Here is a 21,543-nt window from a genome sequence, read left to right on the forward strand (position 1 = left end):
TGCAAGGAGGAGGGGGTGATGTCGCCCAAGGAGGGGCGAGTGGCCCCCATGGCGTGACACGTGCGCAGTGATACCTGCTCCCCAGTGAGCTTGTGCTCCTGGGATTTAAAGACCTCCTTTCTTTATGGGAAGGGATCCAGAGTGAATAATGAGCTAGGCGACAAGAGGATCAGGTGGGCGCACAGCTCGGCAAGGGAGAGGCACCCTCTACAGTCTGGCACCGACATCTCTTGAGCCAGAAGACCAGCAGGAACTGCAGATACATCCTGGCCAGGGAATAGCGGGACAGCAGGCCCTGGACTCAGGAAGCTCTTTGGAGACAAGGTGTCGAGTTGAAACCCCAGGCCAATGGCCACTGAGAAGGTCCCCGAGCTAGGGGCCAGCACCCTACCCCACCCGCAACAACCATCAGGAAGAGAATCACTCGCTCCCTTGTAGGGGTGTGAAGCCATGCCTGGCCAAAACAAATGCTCTCCAGGAATGCCGACGGGACTGAGTGGTAGCCGGGCAGGCGGACGAGAGGAAATGCCCGAGGCCACGCCACACACTGGCGGGGGGTCCCTTTCCTCTAGCAGTGCAGGCCTCCCACCCACCATGTGCCCGACAGAAGGCAGACAGGCATGCAGGGGTGGCGCCGTCTTGGATCGAGTGAGTGGCTCAAAGCATTGAAACGAACAGCTGGAACATTCCATGAACGAGGGGGCTGTGAGCAGTCTCCACTCAGCACTGCAGGAGCGGGCGACGGTGCCAGCCAAGGAAAGGCGGGATGATATGACTAACACTTGCTTTGGCTTTGAACCGCTATTCATAACAGGACACTTCCCAGCAGGAAGGCTGGGAGTGCGGTTAGGTGCCTGGTCAGCCATGGATAGAGCCCGTCCACGCCGCCAAATGACCATCTGCTGGAAAGCCCGGAAACTTTTACAACAGTCTCCACGCTACAGCAGATCTGCCATTCATTTATTTTCTTTCTCTTTCTTTCTTTTCCTTCCTTCCTTCCTTCTTTCTTTCTTTCCTCTCTTCCTTTCTTCTTCCTTTCTTTCTCTCTTTTTCTTTCTCTGTCCTTTCTTTCTTTTTTTTTGAGACAGAGTCTTGCTGTGATGCCCAGGCTGGAGTGCAGTGGCACAATCTCAGCTCACTGCAACCTCCATCTCCCAGGTTCAAGCAATTCTTCTATCTCAGCCTCCCGAGTACCTGGGATTACAGGCTGGAGTGCAATGGAATTTTTGTATTTTTAGTAGAGACCGGGTTTCACTATGTTGGCCAGGCTGGTCTTGAACTCCTGATCTCAGGTGATCCACCCGCCTCAGCCTCCCAAAGTGCTGGGATTACAGGCAAGAACCACAGCACCCAGCCCAGATCTGCGGTTTCAAATGTCTTCCCTGCCCCATGTCCATGAGCCTTTGGCTTTAAAAGCACTGGGAGGGGCCAAGGCAGGCGGGTGAGGGGGCCAGTGACGCAGGAGCAGGGCTGCAAACAGGAGAGGCAGAGGGCTCACAGACGGCGCTAGCCCGTCAGCAACCCCTCTGCTAAAACAGTGCAGCGTATTTGTATTTTTAGCTAATGTCTGTAAACGCCTAGAGATACAGCGCATCTTTAGACAACCTGCTGGCCACAATGCCACATCAGGACATCCTGGGTCCCCATCCTGCAGCCCCAGGCTTTGGGAACCTCCTTGGCCCAAGGGTCTACTACTGGCCCAACTGCCCTTACCCTGGAACTCAGCTAGGCCTCTGGTGGGCCCCCACCCTGCCCACCTCTAGCTTCTAGGGCAGATAGGAATAATTTTTTCAAGGAGAAGGGAGAGATTCAAGCCTTTTGTTCACAGTGGAACCCTGGCCTGGACCTGCCAGGGGTTGCTCGGGAAGCCTCAACTGCCCTCTGGACCCCATGAGGCTTCTCTCTGCCCTGCTGTGTTGCCTGGCACGGACCTCAGGCAGGAAGCCAAGGCTCCCAGGCCCTCGCTGTTCTGGAAGCTCAGGTGAGATTCCAGGCAGGCTCTGCCCCAACCCACACGGTTCGGCTCGATTCCTCCCTTCCCCTGAATTCTGGGCCTGGCAGACAGCAACTCATGGTACAGCAGGCCCCCTGCCCCTCACAGCCCCCGGCCGGGAACCACCCACCCTCCTCCCCACTCCCAGAGGTGGGCAGGAAAGGCAGCTCTCACCCCGAAGCTCCCACAGTGGTCGTTCTGCCCACACACCCACACACCTGTGTAGGTTTCTCCAAGGCCACCAGGAGCTCATCACCCTCCCCACGGGTCAACCCCACTTTTTGAGGATTCAAACAAATCCAAAGGGTGGTGGCACAGGACGGACTGGGGCTGGTGTGGGAAAAATCCAGGCTCCGGCCTTGACCGTCTAGTGGTTTAGCACCCACGTCTGTAAGACTCAAGTCCTACCTGCCCCCAGGAACAGCCACAAGGATCAAACCTGTCCAGATAGGAGGCACATGTTCACATGTGGAACTGGCCCCAGGGGTCAGATGCCACCTGGACAAAAGCCATCCAGGAGGCAGGACTGGAACCTCTAGGCCCCAGCACTCACCAGCGCCTTCCTCTTCTGCTCACTGCCAGTGACCACGGAGACAGAGCGGACGATGGGCTTGTTGGTGGCGGCGCTGCTAGGGCGCCGGGACACAGGTGGAGGGAGACCCGTCAGACTCAGGTCCACACCTGCCGAGCTGCGCTCCGGGGTGCTGCCAATGGCCCGGGTGCCTTTCATGGTGGACAAGGCAGGTCCTGAGTGGGGAGCAAGAGCCGCAGTGAGATGGACTGGGGGAGACTACAGGCCCTGCACCCACCACCTCCAGCCCAGCCTCGGCCAGCCCAGGACATCTCGGTCCACCAGCCACCAAACTTCCCGAGAAGGCCTGCCACCACCTATGCACCCCTGGCTGGCAGCAGGCTCCTCGACAGGAACACAAGTGAGCTGTTCTGACCCCAGCGCCACCGCATGGCACAGGAGGAGAGCCCTGGGCGATGGACAGGTGGGCACGAGGGCAAGGCCCGTGTGTGGGAACAAGCCAGGAGCACCCAGAGGGCGCCTGGGCCACAGGCTATTGTCGATGTGAAACCAGCTGTGCCATCTACCCCGAACCGCAATTCCGAGAAAGCCACTGCCCGAGCCCCACTCTCTTCCTCTGTAAAATGGACATTTTATTTATTTATTTATTTATTTATTTGGTTTTTGAGATGGAGTCTCATTTCTGTCACCGAGACTGGAGTGCAGTGGTGCTATCTAGGCTCACTGCCACCTCCACCTCCTGGATTCAAGCGATTCTCCTTCCTCAGTCTCCCAAGTAGCTGGGATTACAGGTGCCTGCCACCATGCCTGGCTAATTTTTGTATTTTTAGTAGAGACAAGGTTTTGCCATGTTGGCCAGGCTACTCTCAAACTCCTGACCTCAAGTGATTCACCTGCCTTAGCCTCCCAGAGTGCTGGGATTCCAGGTGTGAGGCACCACACCTAGCCCTGTAACATACACGTTTTAAAAAGGGGTTGTGTGAGGTCCAGCCAAGACGCTGGTGGCAAGGCTGCACTGGCCGGGCACTCACTGGGTATATGGGTTATCCCACAGGGGATGGGCATTCTGAGATCGGGGATACACTTGGGGATGCTGGGTTCCCTACTTTGGAACGTCGCAGAGCAAACCCTGGCAGCCCCCAGCCCGTTTCCACAACCCCACAGGGCACCTCAGCTGATCTTGCTGAAGGCATCTCAGCTCAAACACGTGCTCCTGCTAAAAACCTTGTGGCAGCTTCCTAGGCACGGAGAACAGAGTCCACACATCCAGCTCCTGCAAGACCGGACCCTGCGCTCTCTGGGACCACATCAGCTTCTCTGCCCTGCTCCTCTGCTGTGGCTTTACCCACATGGGCTCCCTGCTGCTCCTCAAACGAAGCCAGCTTGGTCCCGCCCATCCCCTGCCTCCAGGTCCCAGAACACTCCCTCTCTGCACTCAGAGCCCTTCCCTGAGCACCCGACAGTCACTCTTCACTCCCGCTGGGGCTCTGACCCCTCCTCTGGCCCCACACAGTTGGTTTACGAATTGTGCGGCTCCTGCAGGGCAAGGTGCTCAGCAGCGAACTGAACCACTGGATGAATGGGACAAGCTGGCACAAGGGACCAACGTTGAGAATTACCTCCCTGCCACAGTGGCCTCTGGTGAGTCAGAAGGCACCCAACTTATCGCCCAAGGTCGCCCTGGGCTTCCTCCCACCCAGCACCCCACAGCGAGTCCCCCAAAGTGCCTTCCACAGAGAGGTGGATACCCCTACTCCCTAGAGGCGGAGCCTGGAGTCCTCAGTTACGCACTTCCGGTTGTGTGGATAAAACTTAACACCTCCTGCGGGGCACTGTCCACCCCTGGCAGGACCCACGCAGGCCCTTGCAGCCCAGGGCTCTGCTCTCCCAGCCACACGTGCAAGCGGCCTCTCCCTGGAAACCTCCAGGACAGATGAAAGGAGGCCACTACATCTTGGATAAAACTGCGTCCCTCCGAGGACCTGAAGGGGTGGGGACCGATGACCAGAGCCAGGACCTGGTGCCCAGGGTGGGCTGACCCCGACCCCGACCCCGACCCCGACCCCGACCCCGACCCCGACCCCGGACAGAGAGGCCAGAGCCCACACGCCGAGCAGTCCACTCGTCCACGGGGCAGCTCCCATCTCCCCAGTTCCCCCAGGGCTTAAGGCAGCCGGGCCTGAGACGTCGGGACTGGATTCCATGCTGTCCCGGGGACCAGAGGGGATGGAGGTGGGGACCCGCACCCTCAGGCACGAGCCTCTCCTCCCCGGACCCGCTCACTTGCCTTGGACCCCTCCGACAATTGCGCGGGCACCAGGTCCGCCCTCACCTGTGGGTGCCCCGGATCCCCAACACTAGACCACGACCTCCCACCTGCGCAGGCTCCGGATCCCCCCCAACCTCTGCGCGCCCTGCATCCGCCACCCTTGCCCAGGCCCCCTCACCTGCGCGGGCCGGGGGCGCAGCCGCGAAGCGAGCCTGGCGCGCTGGGCCCGCAGATTCGGCCGGCGGGGAAGGGATGTGGAGTCAGTCACGCCCAAACCTCGGGCCGGCGACCTGGCGCCCCGCGACCCCCAACGTTGCCCCGAGGCCGAGTGACAATGAAGCGGCCAGGCGGCCCGAGTGAGCTGCGGCGGCAGCAGCTAGCAACCAGCCTGGCACCACCTCCCCTGCCCGTCACGCCGGCCCGCCTTCCCTGCGTGCCCCGACTCCGGATTGGCTCTTCACTCTCCCGCTCAGGCCATCCCTGGAGCTCATTGGGTGACTCGGCTGTCCTTCGGGAAGTTCAAGCGTGGGAGGAGCGGCGGATAGCTGGGGGACGCGACGGCGCCGGGGGACCGATTGGACGCCACTGGAAAGGGGCGGGTCATATAGGCGACGGGGCCAAGGCGGCGGGCGGAACTGGCCGGGCGGGGGCGGGGCCCGAGCGGTTGTGGGCGGGGCGTGAGACGGGGGTGTGATCGGTGAGTGGGCGGGGCTCGCATGGGCGGGGCAATGCAGGTGTGGGCGGGGCACTCAGGGCCTTGGTGGTAGACACCAGGGACGGCGCCACGTGGGGCGCGAGGAGCGCGGGGCCTGGCTGCGCTCCCGGACTCCCCTAAGACTCCTCACTCCAGCTGCCCCGGACTCCCCCGCCGACCCTGGCCGCCCTGTCCCCGCCCGCGTGCGCGCCTCCCCTCCTTACTCCGTACGACCGCGAGGGCGTGTGGGCGCCTGCTAACCTCCCTGACCTCCTCCCCGTTCTTTCGCTCTCTGCTTTGTTTTTTTTGTTGTTGTTATTTGTTGTTTGTTTTGTTTTATTTTGAGACGGGGTCTCACTCTGTCGCCTAGGCTGGAGTGTAGTGGCGTGACCTCGACTCACTCCCAGGGTCAAGCGATTCTCATGCCTCAGCCTCCCTGGTAGCTGGGATTGCAGGTGCCCGCCACGGCGGCTAATTTTTCTTTTTTTCTTTCTTTCTTTCTTTCTTTTTTTTTTTTTTTTTTTTTAGTGCCGTGACTCGGATTAATTTTTGTATTTTTGGTAGAGATGGAGTTTCACCATGTTGGCCAGGCTGATCTCGAACTCCTGACCTCAAGTGATCCGCCCGCCTCAGCCTTTTGAGCCACCTCACCATACTCCTTCTCCAAAGTTTTAAGGCTGGGCCCTCTGTGTAGCCACTCTGTGACTCCCCTCCCTTCGGGAGCCCTGGGGATCCTGCCCGGGTCCTCTCCAGGGAAGCCATCATTGCCCTAAAAGTCACAGCACACTGGTCTCCCCTGCCGCTGCTTTTTAAAAAATCCAGTGCTCTATAAAATAAAAACTTTGAGCCGGGCGCGGTGGCTCAAGCCTGTAATCCCAGCACTTTGGGAGCCCGAGGCGGGTGGATCACGAGGTCAAGAGATCGAGACCATCCTGGTCAACATGGTGAAACCCTGTCTCTACTAAAAATACAAAAAATTAGCTGGGCGTGGTGGCGCGTGCCTGTAATCCCAGCTACTCAGGAGGCTGAGGCAGGAGAATTGCCTGAACCCAGGAGGCGGAGGTTGCGGTGAGCCGAGATCGCGCCATTGCACTCCAGCCTGGGTAACAAGAGCGAAACTCCGTCTCAAAAATAAAAATAAAAATAAAAATAAAAATAAAAACTTTGATTTATATACAGTAAAATCCACATTTTTTGGTGCGCAGTGGAGTTGTGTAACTTACAGAACATTCTCCCTCTGTCCTGCCACTGCTGACCTCTGGTGGCGGCTGCTCAGTTCTCTCTGCTCTCCATCCCTAGAGGCGGCCTTTCGAGAATGTCACACAAAAGGGCCTGGCTTCTACCACTTTGCATTTTGAGATTCACGGTGGTTCCTCTTTATTGCTCAGTGGTATTCCGTAACTGGTGTGAACCACATTTACTTATTTTATTCATCAAATGAAGGACACAGAGATCATTCCTGGTGCTTGGCAATTATGAATGACGCTGCCATAAACATTCACTCACCGGCTTCTTGTCGACAAAAGTTTTCATTTTTTTGTGTGTAAATAGCCAGGAGTGGGGTTGCTAGATCATATGATAGTTGATAAGAAACTGCCAGTTGGGTGCGGTGGCTCACACCTGTAATCCCAGCACTTGGGAGGCCGAGGCCAGCAGAGCACCTGAGGTCAGGCATTTGAGACCAGCTTTGGCCGACATGGTGAAACCCCATCTCTACTAAAAATACAAAAAAAATTAGCTGGGCCTGGTGGCATGCACCTGTAATCCCAGCTACTCGGGAAGCTGAGGCAGGAGAATCACTTAAACCCAGGAGGCAGAGGTTGCAGTGAGCGGAGATCAGAACACTGCACTCCAGCCCGAATGACAGAGTGAGACTCCATCTCAAAAACAAGCAAAAAGGAAACTGCCAAGCTGTTTCCTTTTTCCTTCTTTCTTTTCCCTAAGCCGGAGTCTCTCTCTGTCGCCCAGGCTGGCGTGCAGTGGCGTGATCTCAGTTCACTGCAGTCCCCGCCTCCCAGGTTCAAATGATTCTTCTGCCTGAGTCTCCTGAGTAGATAGGATTACAGGGGCATGCCACCACACTTGGCTAATTTTTGGTGGAGATGGGTTTTTGACTTGCTGGCCAGGCTGGTCTCGAACTCCTGACCTCAGGTGATCCACCCTCTTCGGCTTTCCAAAGTGGTGGGCATACAGGCATGAGCCACTGCACCTGGCCCAAAGAGAATTTTTTAACTTTAATAAAGACCAATTTTTTTCTTTCATGGTTTGTGCTTTTTACGTCTTACATAAGATGACATTGCCTAACGGAGACACGTTTCCTCCTCTGTTCTCCTCTAGAAGTCTTATCGTTTTAGCTCTCATATTTAGGTTTATGATTCAGTTTTAACTTTCCATAAGGTGTGAGGTATGAGCCAAGGTTTTTTTTTTTTTTTTTGAGACGGAGTTTTGCTCTTGTTACCCAGGCTGGAGTGCAATGGCACGATCTCGGCTCACCGCAACCTCCGCCTCCTGGGTTCAAGCAATTCTCCTGCCTCAGCCTCCTGAGTAGCTGGGATTACAGGCACGCGCCACCATGCCCAGCTAATTTTTTTGTATTTTTAGTAGAGACGGGGTTTCACCATGTTGACCAGGATGGTCTCGATCTCTTGACCTCGTGATCCACCCACTTCAGCCTCCCAAAGTGCTGGGATTACAGGCTTGAGCCACCGCGCCCGGCCTTTTTTTTTTTTTTTTTTCTTTTTTGCATGCAGAGGCCCAAGTGTTCCAGCACCATCCGTTGAAAGGCTGTCCTTTCTTCATTGGGCCTACCTATGCAAAAAATGTCTAAAAAAGAACCTTGTTTGTAGAAGGCAATTGTCAATATGGTCTATTCTGAACTGGTCTGTTGCTCAATGCCTCTGCCTTTCACCAATACCTCACCGTCTTCATCCCTGCACTTGTGTTTTTGGTAGAGATGGGGTCTCGCTATGTTGCCCAGGCTAGTCTCAAACTCCTAGGCTCAAGTGACTCTCCCACCTTGGCCTCCCAGAGCGCTGGGATTACAGATGTGAGCCACTGCACCCAGCCTATAGTAAATCTTGAAATCAGGTATTTTGAGTCCTTGGCTCTTCTTTTTCAGAATTACCTTGGCTATTCTAATTCCTTTGACTTTTCTTACAAATTTTAGTATCACCTTGTCACTATCTTTCAAAAATCCAAAAAATTGTGATGGGGATTACATTAAATCTGTAGATGTTTAATTTGGGAAGAATTGACACCTTAATTTATGAATGTGGTATATCTCTCCACCTATTTAGATCTTCATTGATTTCTTTCATCAGTTTTTGTAGTTTTCAGCATATATATCCTACACATATTGTTATATGTAAATTTTCAGTGCTGCAAAGAAAAGTCAGCACTGGGACAAAGGATCTCTCAGCAAGGCAATTTTTACTTCCTGTAGGAAGGGTACCCTCACTAGAAATCTTGCCACAAGACTACAATGAACAACCGAAAAGCAGACATATTTATTTCTTATGCATTTGGGGTCATCCTTACTGCTGTGTCTGATTTCCATTGGTTGGAGCCAGACCTCGCAATCTAAACTAAACTTAAAACTTTTCTAAACAGGTTGTGGGTAACACCCACTATGGGCACCGAGGAAGGAGAACTGTCCAGACCCCAGGCACAATTAGTGCCTGAAGAATATCTTAGTTTATGGTGTTATTACTCAGCTATTTCCTTCATATAATCCTTTATATAATCATGTTAGTTTATAGAATTAGTGCCTGAAGTATAACTTACTGCTTACATATATCTAGCTTATATAATCATACTTAATACTTATATCTAGCATACCTAGTTCTATATAATCTTTCTATATAATCATATAGGTGTTGTAATCGGAGCTGTACCGACACATTTAGTGATTTATAGAATCCTTCTGTATAACCATATATAGTCTGTAGTAGGAGGAATGCCTAGAGCAGTCACAGAACAGAAGCAGTACATGGGAAAACAGCCGGACCAGGACAAGAACCAAAGACCCAGGCGGCGGCGGCCCTGCCTGAAAGGGCACACGCTGTATGGCAGACTTGGAGCAGGAGCCTCTCCTCCTGAGAAAGGAGCTGTAGCACCTCGCATCCAGTTCCTGTGGAAAGCAGGCCTCAGGCCTGAGATCCTGGAAGTAACCGCGGGAGAAGAACCCTCTGGTGTGACCAGTCACGGCGGCTGGACACCCTGTCAGTCTTTTCTCGCTTCTGTGCTAGCTCAAATCATCCTCCCATAAAAATCTTAAGAGCACAAGTCTTCAGCTCCCACTGCATTGGCTTACAGTATCCTCCTACTAGAAATCCTCTGAAGTCTCCAGCTCCCAGATAAGAAGTGTTGCGCACGACACCTGCTGCACACAGCCCACCTCCTTGCCTCGGTGACCTGATGGGGGTGGAGCCCCTTTCTGTACGAGACCCTCTACTACTGCACAAGGCACAGGCCCTTACTGCACACAGCCCCTCTGTGCCCAGGTGACATAATGGGGTGGCCCCCTCACTTGTGACTCGCATGATTATGTATGCCCTATCACTAAGCCTATAGAGGATGACCTCACTCACGACCCTGCCGCTGCTGTACCTAATAAACACAGATGCTCCTGGGCATCTGAGGCCCTCACCATCTCCGTTCACGAGTGGTGTGGCCCCCCCGAGTCCCATCGCTCTTCACCGGTTCTTCAATGTCCTGTCTCTTTAATTCTCGGATCTTACACCTCAGCACAGCATAAGGGACACCCCACAACCCTGTGGGGCCCTAGGGCCCTACAAATTGCATGAGGCCAGGAGTTGGGAGACCAGTGTGGGCAGCATAGTGAGAACCCCATCTCTACAAAAAATAAAAATAAAAAATAAAACCAGTGTGTGGCCACTGAGGCATGAGGGTCCCTTGGACTCAGGAGGTAGAGATTGCGGTGAGCCGTGATTGTGCCACAGTGCTGGGTGACGAGGGTCCCTTGGACTCAGGAGGTAGAGATTGCGGTGAGCCGTGATTGTGCCACAGTGCTGGGTGACAGAGCCAGAATGCAGTGGCACAATCACAGCTCACTGAGGTTCAACCTCTCAACCTCTGGAGTTCAAGCAATCCTCCTGCCTCAGCCACCTGGGTAGCTGAGGCTACTTACATTTTTTTTTTTTTTTTTTTTGGGGGGGGGATTTAAAAATGCCAGGCTACTTAAATGCCTGGCTAATTTTTTTTTTTTTTTTTTTTAGAAACAGGGTCTTGCTATGTTGCCGAGGCTTGAAATCTTTTTTTTTTTTTTTTTTTTTTTTGAGACAGAGTCTTGCTCTTGTTGCCCGGGCTGGAGTGCAGTGGCACGATCTCGGCTCACCACAACCTCTGCCTCCGTATTTTTAGTAGAGATGGAGTTTCCTCCACATTGCTCAGGCTGGTCTCAAACTCCTGACCTCAGGTGATCCGCCCACCTTGGCCTCCCATAGTGCTGGGATTACAGGCATGAGCCACACCTGGCCGGAATTCTTCAACAACGTAACAGAAATCATACAAAGTATGTTCTCGAACTGTATCAGAATTAAATCATCACAGAACATGCTTTAAAATAACCCACTGGACAAAAAGGAAGTCTCGAGAGAAATTTAAAAATATTTTGAGCTGAATAAATATCCGAATATACCAAAATTCATCAGATGCAGCCCATGAATGGGACAGATGTTTACATTGCTCATGATAGGAAATAAAGGTCACGAATAAATAATCTAAGCTTCCACCTTAAGAAACTGAGACAGTAAAAATAAGCCCAGAGCAGAATAAAGGAAAAATAAAGAACAGAAATTAGTGACATTGGAAACTGAAAAAAAGAAATCAGTGAAGCAGAAAACAGTAAGTTTATTCTTTGAAGAAGCTAGTAACATTAACAAACTGCTAGTCAGCCTGACAAGAAAATGGGAAAACCCAAGGGCAACATCAGGAATGCACAGAACAGTAAAGGCACACTACAAAAAACTGAAGTCGCAGCCAGCGGCGTCCAGAAACGGACCAAGCCCCTGGAGAGACCGACCACCGAAGCCAGAACTAGATAACCCCAATAGGCTATCACTTAAGAAACTGAATTTCATGGTTTAAAACCTTGCAATGAAGGTTAACTCCAAGGATAGCACCACTGCGGAGTCCTACCAAATGTTTCGAGAAGAAACTCCCCCGTCGTACGTGGAGGAAGGCGTCCCCTACGCGTGCTCCTTATTGATGGTATTTTTATTAAGATGCACATATACAAAAGAAGACAAGTAAACGGCCCGGCTTTGTGTAAACAGTAGTGTTTATTCGGAAAGCCCGGTGCTCCGGAAGCTTCTGAGCTGGACTGGACGTTCCAGAGGCTTCGTGTGTAAGGAGCGTCACAGGATAGGGGCGAGGCGTGAGCCCAGGAAACGGTCACGCGGGGGCCTGAAACCTGACATGGCCACAGGCCACAGGCCACAGGCCAGACAGCACAAGACACCCTCGACCCATGTGCACCAAACCAGCCACCCCAATGGGACCGGGAGGTGGTGGCCTGTTGCTGCTCATGAGCTCCTGGGGAAGGAGGAAGCCGAGATCAAAATGAAACAAAGAACCAGGTAGTCGCTTCCACATGCACACAAGAAACCTCATGTCTGAGGGCAAGACAGGCAGGGGCTGCCCCTCGGACCCCTGAGATCAGCACTTCTGAGGTCCTGCCACCTGCCTATTCCGTGTCTGGATTCTAGTGCCAGAGCCAGAGCCTCTGGCAGAGGAGATCTGAAACGAGGTGGCCCTAGGGTCCTCCTCTCAGGTCCGGTGCCCTGGAGACTGTCGCAGAAGCTCAGGAAGCACCACCCCGCAGCCCGCAGCTGCAGCTAAAGACTCCAGGGCCGGGCCACTGGGTCAGGCGTTCAGGAATGTGAAAGCTGATGGCTCTGGGCCAGGTGGCTCTTCGGCTGCTGTCCTCTGGGATGATGTCCGGGGGGCGCAGGGGGCATCGGGGCAGGACTCTTCAGCAGCAGCCCCAGCCCCCACCAAGCGGGGACAGGCCACCAGCTCCATGCCTGCAAACAAGGAGTGGGGGCTCCACGCATAGCTGCTGGGGGCTCTCTCTGGGCTGTCCGTGTCGCCTGGGACCTGCTCAGGTCCCCAGCCCCTGCTCTCTGCCAGTCTGGTCGCAGCCTCACTGGGGTGTCCGGGGGCTGGAGCGGGCGAGGTATCTGGAGGCGGGGTGGGCACAGGGCTGGGTGGCATCCCCGATGAGGGAGCAGGGCTCCGGGGTGACACTACGGTTGAACTCAGAGGCTGGAGGAAGCGCTGGCTCCCGGTGAGAGGCACAGCGTCCGTCAGCAGGTCCGACGGGCCTGGGAGGGCAGCCGTGGGGCCAGGCTCGGCCGAGGTACCTCGGGCAGGGGGCAGCTGCCCACAGGAGGCCTCCAGGTGCCTCAGGATCTGAAAGAGGAAGGAAGGAGGAACCAGGGAGGCTCCCGAGCAACCCTGGGGATTGTGAGGACTGCTGGAGGGAGTGGTGGGAACACACGGGGCCTGGCACATCTGTGTTTCTCCAACTGCTAGACACGGGGTGCTTCCAGCGTGCCCGTTTCAGAAACCCCTGACGAGGGTCACCCAGGGTGGTGCCAACCCCAGGACCCTGCTCCGCTCTGACTGAAGGGTGAGCTAGCAGGTGGACGATGACAGATCAGGAGGACTTGGGGATGGGTGACTGAGGACCCGTGTTTCCAGGAGCCACAGGGAAAAGAGGAAGCAGCAGCTGGGGATGCCCACAGGTAGGTGGGTGCCAGGGACTGGCTATGGGGAGACACCTCCCAGTGTGATTCCTGAGGCTTCCGGGCAGTTCAGAGCATTCGAGTGCACACAGATGAATGGGACCGTTCCCATGCTCAGCTTGAGGCTGAGCCTGAGCCGTGTCGTGGGTGGCTAACTCCATGTGCAGTCAAGGAGGGCTTCCTGGAAGACGTGAGTGTAAGCCAAGACACAACGGCAGGAACATTAAGGCAGACTAGGTTGGGGGCTTCCAGGAGCAGGGAGCGGCTAGTGCACTGGGAGTGCTGAGAAGCTGGGGTGAAAGTCAGGAAGGGGGCGGGGAGGCGAGGTCCCTCGGCCAGCAGGACAGGGACTCCAGAGGGGACTCTCGAAAGGGCTGACCCAGCGCAGGGCAGGAGCGGGAGGCCGTGGACAGCAGTGTGCGTGTGGTCCCTGCAGCTGCCCACCTTGGTAGCCTTGTTGGTCACAGGTCCCGGGCTGCCCATGCTGAGCTCCTGCAGCTGTCGCCGGGTGCGGAGGAGGATGTGCTCCTGGGGAAGGAGGTCGGCGCTCCCCAGGGAGGCGATGGCAGACAGCGCCCTCTGCGGATGAAGGGAGGGACCATCAGCACCCACGGGGCAGCGGTCCACGCCGGGAGTCCTGTCTGGCCATCTCTCTCCCTCCTCTTCCTCCTCACCAACGACCCGAGTGCCGAGAGGCAGCAGGGACAGCTCCACCAGAGACCCGTCCTTACCGCCTGACACCCCAGCTCCTGGGCAGACCCTGGCGAAAAGCACATGGTCCACCGCCCCTGATCACCTCACCTTTATTCCTCCACATGCCTCCCCCACACACAAGTGTGTCCACATGTTCACGTGCGTGCACACACACAGGTGCACACGTACACAAGCACACACATGCAGTCATGTACACACACGTGTGTGCACACTACACACGTGCACAAATGTATACACAGGTATACATGCACAGGCGTGCACACACACCAGGCATACATACACACACACAGGCATATATGCCCGCACAGCCACACACACAGGAATATTCACACATAGCCACACACAGCTATGCATGCACAGGAATGTTCACACACAAGCACATACACAGCCACACACACACACATGCACACAGATATGTTCACAGTCACACAAAGCCACACACACATAGCCACACACACACACGCACACACAGGCATGTTCACACACAGCCACACACACACAGACATGTTCACACACAGGCACACACACACAGGCACACACACAAGAATGTTTACACACAAGCATGTTCACAGCCACCCAAACACAGCCACACACACACACACAGGCATGTTCACCATGTTCACACACAGCCACCCAAACACAGCCACCCAAACACAGCCACACACACACAGGCACACACACAGGCATGTTCACACAGGCAGACACACGGCCAAGCCCTGCACCACACGCCCAGCTCACCAGCTGCGTGCATTCACTGGTCCCACGCAGGTGGCAGGTGAGCAGCTGCAGCACAGCCTCACAGTTGAGCAGCCCACACCTGCACAGCAGGGACATCTGGGTGGTGGGTGGGGGCCCTCCCCTTGCCCCTCGCCCCTCGCCCCTCGCCCAGGGCTGGGGCTGGGGCAGCCGGGCGGGCGGCCAGGCGCACTCACGCTCTGATGAAGTGCTGCGCCTCGTCTCGGCTCAGGAAGGCACGTGGGCCCCGAGTGACGGTCCTCACCAAACCCAGCTCCTGCTGACAGTCACTCAGGGCCATCACCTCGGCCCTGCCAGGGCGAACGGCCAGGTCAGGGGTGAGTGAGTGGGAGCCATGGCCCGCCCCTGCGTGCACTGGGAAGAACCTAAAGAGCCGGAGCCATGCTGGGAGGGTGCGGTGGGGGGTGCGGGGCTCCAAGACCACTCCGGCTGCTCCCACTCACCTTTCTGCCAGGTCGCCGGGCTCCCGGCTGGTCCCTGAATGGCTGTCGCTGCCAGAGTCCGAGGCCCTGCTCAGGTCACTGTTCTGGGAGGAATTCTGAGAGCTGGGGCCGCTGTCCAGCTCGTCCCAGCCCCCTCCAGCCTGCCCAGGTCGATGCCTCACAGCTGGAGGAAGCAGGATGGCAAGTGAGCTCCCCGGGGCTTCAGGCCCGCCCCATGCCCACCTCCCGGGGCCCCGGACCAGGAGCCCTGGGGGGCTGAGTCCTGAGCTGAGGATGGGTGGCCGCCTTGGCTCCGGCTTCAGCAAACACTAGCCCCCACGGGCATCTGCTTCCACCTCTGGTGCTGCTCCTCCTGCTGTGTGGGAGGCCCTGGCATGTGCCTCAATGGCCGCAAAGCCCCAGTGGTGACAGGAAGGAGTGACCCAGACTCCTTCCCTCCTAGTGAAGGGGAGAAGCCCTCGCCTTGATACCTCGGGGACCTGGACTGGCCCCGGGGAGTGGGTTCCCCAGGGCTGGGGGCCTGCGGCTGGCTGCAGGCATCGCGGCAGGCTGGTAGGCGTCACCCCGCGGCAGGAGCCTCTGGGTACCGGGACTCTCGGGCCCGGGGCGCATGGCACTGGCCACCACCTCTGCGGCCTTCTGGATGGTGGAGAGGAAGACTTCACCTGCCGAGCCTGCACCGGAGGAGAGGGTGATGGGACAGCCACTCAGCGTGGCCCCACCCGGGTCCTCTGAGAGCAGGTTGCCCACACTGGCTCCCTGCTCAGGCTTGGGGGGGTCGGGGTACACACTGCAGGTATGGAGGCCTCCTAGGGACCAGGCCTTCCGGAAGCTCCCTGTGGACTCCAGTTTAGCATTCTCGGGATATCTCCAGCTCACAGCAGTTAGGCCTCTGTCCCTCTGTCCTCTGGGAGTGAGGGTGTCCTAAGGGGCCTGGCCTCGGCCTTGGCTGAGAGAGGGGGTATCCAGGCCTGGGAGGGACCCGCCCTTCCCATGTGAGCTCCCTGTAGAAGGCGCCCCCATACCAAAACATCAGCAGGAGCCCCAGGGCTGTGCAGGACAGCATGACAGCCTGGCGGCGAGCAGCCAGACATGTCCAGGGCCCACGGCAGGGCATGGCCGGGCTGGGACAGCCTGCCAGTGAGCAGCTAGACACGTCCCCGGGGCTGCAGCAGGGCATGGCTGGGCCGAAAGCTGGGTCCCGGCTGCAGGCAGCGGTGCCACCCATGGCTCTCCTGGCACTGATGAGCAGTCGTCCACTGGAGCTGCCCCAGCTCCTAACAGCTCCCCACATGACCACCTGAGTCACCCCCACCATGGCCAGGGCCATGGCCCTCGGCCTCTCTTAGAGCAGACTCGCCCCGACCTCCCGTTCGGCTTTCTTCCACCTGCCCCACCCCCACGTCGGGCTGCCAGAGTGACAGTGGGGGCAGCCCCAGGAAGGGCTGAGGCTGCGTGAGGGAGGGAACAGGGGCAGTAGCTAGCAGGTGGGCAGCCCTGCGCCCCCGCCCTCCTCACCCCTGCGCCCTGGGACCCGGCGCCCACGCAGGGCCTTCCCACTCACCGGTGTAGCCGTGTTCCTTGCTGTAGCCGAAACCCTGGAGGGTGCTGTGTGGCCTGGCCTGGGAGCCCATGCCTGCAGAGGGTCCTCAGTCAGCGGCAAGCCGGCCCCACCCTCGGCCCTGCCCACGGGCAGCACAGATGCCCAGGACACTTGGGGAGGCAGAAACCCAGTGCCGGGGCTGAACACGGTCCCTTCGGTCACCTACCTGTGGCCGGCGGGGTCCCCAGAGGCTGGGAGGGAGGCAGCGGCGACAAGGCGTCCGAGAACAGGGTGCTCCCCAAGTCCTGCAGGGGAGGCGGAAGCCTCAGCTCCCTCTGCTGGGGCTGCTGTACTAACCCTGCCACCCACGCCAACGCCATCCTGTCCTCTGGACACGGCTCCTGAACCACTCAGCCAGACATGGGCTGTGTCCAGCAGCCAGGAGTGGAGGCAGGAGCACCCCCCATACCCCCCAGCCGGAAGGGGAGGCAGGGGCCCCTGGTGGGAGAATGGCAAACCCTCCAGCCGACATCCAGGCCCCAGTCCTTCCCCTCTACCGGAGGAGGGCACCCTGCAGAGTGACTCTACTCCTGGGCTCACCTGCGCGGCTGCCCGAACCTTCTGGTACAAGCTGTTCCCGTGCAGAGGATCCGGGGGCCCCGAAAAAGCTGCAGAACAGAAAAGGCAAGTTGAGGCAGGGCTGAACCTGGCGCTGCTGCCCCTGCGAGTCGTGGCACACTGGGCCCTCTCCAGGGTGGCACGCTCCCGCCACCAGGACCCCCTCCTCCAGGACCCTGCAGAGGCCACACCTGAGCAGACCCTTGGCTCCCTGTCACCCAAGCCCCACAGAGGCGAGTCTCTCTCCACAGCACCCACCTCGTCTCCCCAGGACCCACAACGCCTTGTGTCTGAGCTGGTTTGGCACCCCCCGCCGCCCACTCTACCTGCCCCACGCACACCAGGGACCCCCAGAGGCTCCCCTGGGCCTGGAGGGTGGAAGCAGTGTTCTCTATCACAGCCCGAAAGCTCTACCTGGCCCTGCCCATACCCAGTCAGCTGTCTCAGGCTCCGCTGCTCTGCGAGCTCCAGTCACAGTAACTGGGATGTCTTTCCTTAAATCCTGGGGCCCCAGGGCCCCCTAAGCCTCACCTGGGGCCGAGCATCCTTTCGGGACTCATCCTGAGAGCTGCTCCTCTGAGCAGCCCTGGAGGGCCATGAGTGGGAAGGTGGGCGCCTCCATCACAGCCGAGTCCCCTTCACCCCTCGGCCGCCCATCTCCACCCTGGCAGGCTAGCCCCGTGATTTGCAGACGATGCCCTGGCTGCCCCTGGGCCCAGGGTTGGCGGCCACAAGCTGAGTCAGTGGCTGGATGACCTGCCAGCAGGACATCACCCTTCAGCTGCCATTCTTGGCAGGAGCCGGGGCCACCCACCTACACACCACACTGCCCCTCCTCGGTGACAGAGCAGGAGTGTCACCATCTTGGACGAGCCCCTCATTCTAAAGTTCACCTCATAAAAAACTGCCTAAATCACACAGCATCAGTTTAACAGCTAAAGTCAACATGCCCATAAACCACAAATAACATCTCCAACCAGAAACATTCAAACTCCTCCCGACCAGAGACATGCTAGCCCTGAGATAAACCACCCTCTGGCCGAAGGATGTCTGCTCCAAGACAGTATCCCCTCCTCCAGAGACTCCAACCCTGCCATAAACTTCTCCACACGCACAAACATCCGTGGCTTCTGATAAGCCCCTCACACTAAAACCAATATATGCTCTTAGTCTGTAACAGAAAGTGCTCCTGACCACCATCGGCCAGGAGCGCCTCTCAAGCTTTCAGTAAAGAAAACCTGTCTTTGATTGCCAGCCACCTCCCTCCCTCCCTTTCCCCTCCCTCCCTCCCTCCCACCCTTCCCCCTCCCTCCCTCCCACCCTTCCTTCTCCCTCCCTCCCACCCTTCCTTCTCCCTCCCTCCCAAGGCGGGGCAGCGATCAGGACCAGGCCAGGGTGAGGGCTCTAGCTGACTTCTCAAGACCGGAGGATTCACCACCCTCCCCCACTGTCCACGGCCCTGGCTCTTCTGGAGCGTATGCGTGCCCCTGTACCTGCAGCTTCCTGGATGAAGGCGGAGTTGCGTTTGAGGATGAGCAGGAAGGAGGAGGACCCATGGCTGCACAGATAGAGCAGGATCTTCAGCACCTGGGGAGTGGGGCGGTCAGCAGCGCTGGGCAGGCCCGACACGGGACACCCAGGGCAGGGCCAGGGGCGCCCCAAGGGCACAGAGCCACCGGCCACCCTGTGCCGCTCATCTGCTCCTCTGGTCTCAGCACCGTGGGCAGGGGCTCGGGCCTGACGCTTGACCACGCAGGGGCTCACCTTGAGCTTTCCGTGGCCAGAGCTGCTGTGCAGGCGCGTCAGGAGGTACTCCAGCAGGCACTGGCTGCTGCCCAGAGATTCGTGGGAGATTTCTGTGGCACGCTCGGGTTAGGGAAGGGAGATGATGAAGGCTGCGCTGGGCCGTGCAGAGAAACAGCCCTGGGTCCTCCCAGCTCACGCTGCCTGGAAGCACCTGCTGCCGTCAGGAGCGCTGGGGCTTCCAGGGTCTCCCGAGCCATCAGTATCGCAGCCTTCAGACCCCACCCGTGACTGGTTTCAATGATAAAGGAGCTGTAAATCCCTCCAGGGACAGCAGAACCCCCAGTGACCCTTTGCCCCACACCAGGACCCTGCTATCCGCTTTCTCCCCCACACAGGGACGTCGAGGAAGGATACTAGCAATCTCTTCAAACAGGTAGCCGGGACATGGGACATCATCATCTGACGTCCCCTTCAGGAGAATCGGGAGCTGAAAGGGAACAAGAGCCTCTGCCGTGATGAGGCGCCATTTCCCATAGGGTGAGCCCGCAGCTCCCAAAGGGGTGGAAACGGCCCACCTCTTGCTGTTGACGCGGCCAGAGAAAGGACTGGGAAGGGACGCGAAGGGTGCTATGGGCCACAGGGAGCCCGCAGCATGGTCCTCCCTCAACCTTCAGGGACGAACAGCCTCAGGGAAGAGGCAAATCAATGGTGGTTCTCCAGGGAGGGGCTGCCTCACCTGGGATAAGACAGGACACAGCCCCAGCCTCCCTGTACTTCCCAGCATGTAAGGCTCTTTGAAAGTACTTCTCCTGGACCTACCTACTGACTAGCAACGCCAAACAAGGCCCAGGCAAGCCCCTTTTCCACGCAAGGGACTATGAATGGCCCCACCTCCCTAGAGCCTGGATTGGCAGAGTGACAGAGCTGCTTGGCCTGGCTGGCTCCATCGCTCCCGAGAACCAAGTGACACCGTGTGGTTTTTTTTGTTTGTTTTTTGTTTTGTTTTTTTTTTTTGACACAGAGTTTCGCTCTTGTTACCCAGGCTGGAGTGCAATGGCGCGATCTCGGCTCACCGCAGCCTCTGCCTCCTGGGTTCAGGTAATTCTCCTGCCTCAGCCTCCGGAGTAGCTGGGATTACAGGAACGTGCCACCACGCCCAGCTAATTTTTAGTATTTTTAGTAGAGACGGGGTTTCACCATGTTGACCAGGTTGGTCTCGATCTCTCGACCTTGTGATCCACCCGCCTCGGCCTCCCAAAGTGCTGGGATTACAGGCTTGAGCCACCGCGCCCGGCGACACCGTGTGTTTTATGTTCGCTTCATGCGGACGTACTTATCTGTTTCACGCTTACTTGCTGGCAGGAAGCTGTGTGGTTTATGGGGTGAAAATTGGAAACACTCATTCTGGCATTATTCAGTAACAGAAGAGTTCACGAGTATTTAAGAGGACAAGCCTGGGACCGACCTCATGAGGGCCGAGATCTAGTGACAACACAAAAAACCGTGGACCTGACGTGTTTCCCGAGGCTGTGGACACACATCACTGACACTCTGCCCATCAAGCCCTGAGCGGGGCTGAGAGGTCTGCAGGTGACAGCTGACGACTGCAGAACGCAGCACAGAACGACTCTGCCCAAACCCTGCACGGAGCTTGACCAACCCTAGCGAGGCTTCTGGCAGCCCAAGGCCGCGCCCTGGGACCACCCAGCCCCCTCTGAGGTCCAGCCTAGGAAAGCCCAGGGCTGACAAGAAGGCAGTTTGCTCTGGACGACACCTGGGGACCGGCCCCGACCTCTCCTTCTCAGAGCGTTTACTAAGAGGGGCTCACAACAGCGTCCTTCTCTGTCCCTTCGAGGCGTCTGTGTTCTCGGCAACCCAGGGGTGCCTCTCCAGGACCGGAGCCCACCCGGCGCCGGCAGCGCGGACGCAGCGGCTCCACGTCCACCGGGTCCGCCGCTCCTTCCCGCCTGTCGGAGGCCACTGAATGCCGGCCGAGGCCTGTTCTCTTCCCCAGGGGCTGGCTGTGCCCATCGCCCTCGCGCTCGGCGGGTCCGGCTTGGGAGGCCCGGGGACCGCGCGGCGGGCGGGCAGCTCAGGGGCCGGGAGCGGCTACCCAGGGCGGGGACGCAAGGTCAACGGCTCCGGCCCGGGGCGAGCGGCGCCCGAGGGGACACGTGGGGCCGGGGCCGGGGCGGGCCGCCCCCACTCACCCGGTGCAGAAAGCTCAGGCGGTCCCGCAGCGGCGGCGCTGCCGCCATGATGCAAGTCACCTCGCGGTCCGCCCCGCCCGGGCCCTCCAATCAGCGCGTGCGTCAGGCTCCGTGGCCCAGTTCCTCGTGGTGGGCCGGGCCCTGAGGGCGGCTTCGTAAATAATTTGAGCCTAGGCCAATCCGAAGTCCCAGGGCAGAGACAGACAAGGACAAAAGCCAATTGCAGGGGGCTCAGGGCCAGAGACGGCGATTAAAA

The 21,543-nt window shown here is 57.7% G+C and overlaps 2 protein-coding genes across 5 annotated transcripts in view; both read right to left on the reverse strand.

The window, feature by feature from the left end:
• Positions 1-5,202, reverse strand: part of CEP131 (centrosomal protein 131) — a 29,218-nt gene extending 24,016 nt beyond the window's left edge. For all 3 annotated transcript variants that reach the window (XM_010342316.2, XM_010342317.2, XM_003931656.3), the window contains exons 1-2: positions 4,973-5,202; positions 2,547-2,740 (exon numbers count right to left, since the gene is read on the reverse strand). In XM_010342316.2, coding sequence (XP_010340618.1) covers positions 2,547-2,723 — 177 coding nt within the window. In that variant the 5' untranslated portion in view covers positions 2,724-2,740; positions 4,973-5,202. The remainder of the gene's footprint in view (positions 1-2,546; positions 2,741-4,972) is intronic.
• Positions 5,203-11,339: 6,137 nt separating this feature from the next.
• Positions 11,340-21,415, reverse strand: TEPSIN (TEPSIN adaptor related protein complex 4 accessory protein). Of its 2 annotated transcripts, XM_039476398.2 has the most exons (13): positions 21,288-21,415; positions 19,492-19,564; positions 19,096-19,187; positions 18,825-18,918; positions 17,314-17,381; positions 16,940-17,018; positions 16,735-16,806; positions 15,641-15,844; positions 15,171-15,333; positions 14,904-15,017; positions 14,710-14,788; positions 13,702-13,836; positions 11,340-12,922 (listed from the first exon to the last, which is right to left on the reverse strand). In XM_039476398.2, exons 1-13 carry the CDS (start codon positions 21,333-21,335, stop codon positions 12,374-12,376), a joined length of 1,770 nt encoding a protein of 589 aa, XP_039332332.1. In that variant the 5' UTR covers positions 21,336-21,415; the 3' UTR covers positions 11,340-12,373. The 2 variants fall into 2 exon arrangements, with proteins under 2 accessions (XP_039332332.1, XP_039332334.1); XM_039476400.2 differs by lacking the exon at positions 15,641-15,844.
• Between the last annotated feature and the right edge of the window lie 128 nt (positions 21,416-21,543).

This window comes from Saimiri boliviensis, chromosome 17, assembly GCF_048565385.1.
Source record: "Saimiri boliviensis isolate mSaiBol1 chromosome 17, mSaiBol1.pri, whole genome shotgun sequence".
NCBI lineage: Eukaryota > Metazoa > Chordata > Mammalia > Primates > Cebidae > Saimiri > Saimiri boliviensis.

Bases quoted from the DNA above. Each gene is read 5' to 3' on its own strand.
- TEPSIN (XM_039476398.2), bottom strand. From the start codon at position 21,335: ATGGCGGCAGCGCCGCCGCTGCGGGACCGCCTGAGCTTTCTGCACCGG. The intron at 15,018-15,170 runs GTGAGTGGGAGC...TCGCCCTGGCAG, and splicing joins CCCGGCGACCTGGCAGAAAG to GGCCGAGGTGATGGCCCTGA. The intron at 12,923-13,701 runs GTGGGCAGCTGC...TTCCTCTTTCAG, and splicing joins TGACCAACAAGGCTACCAAG to ATCCTGAGGCACCTGGAGGC.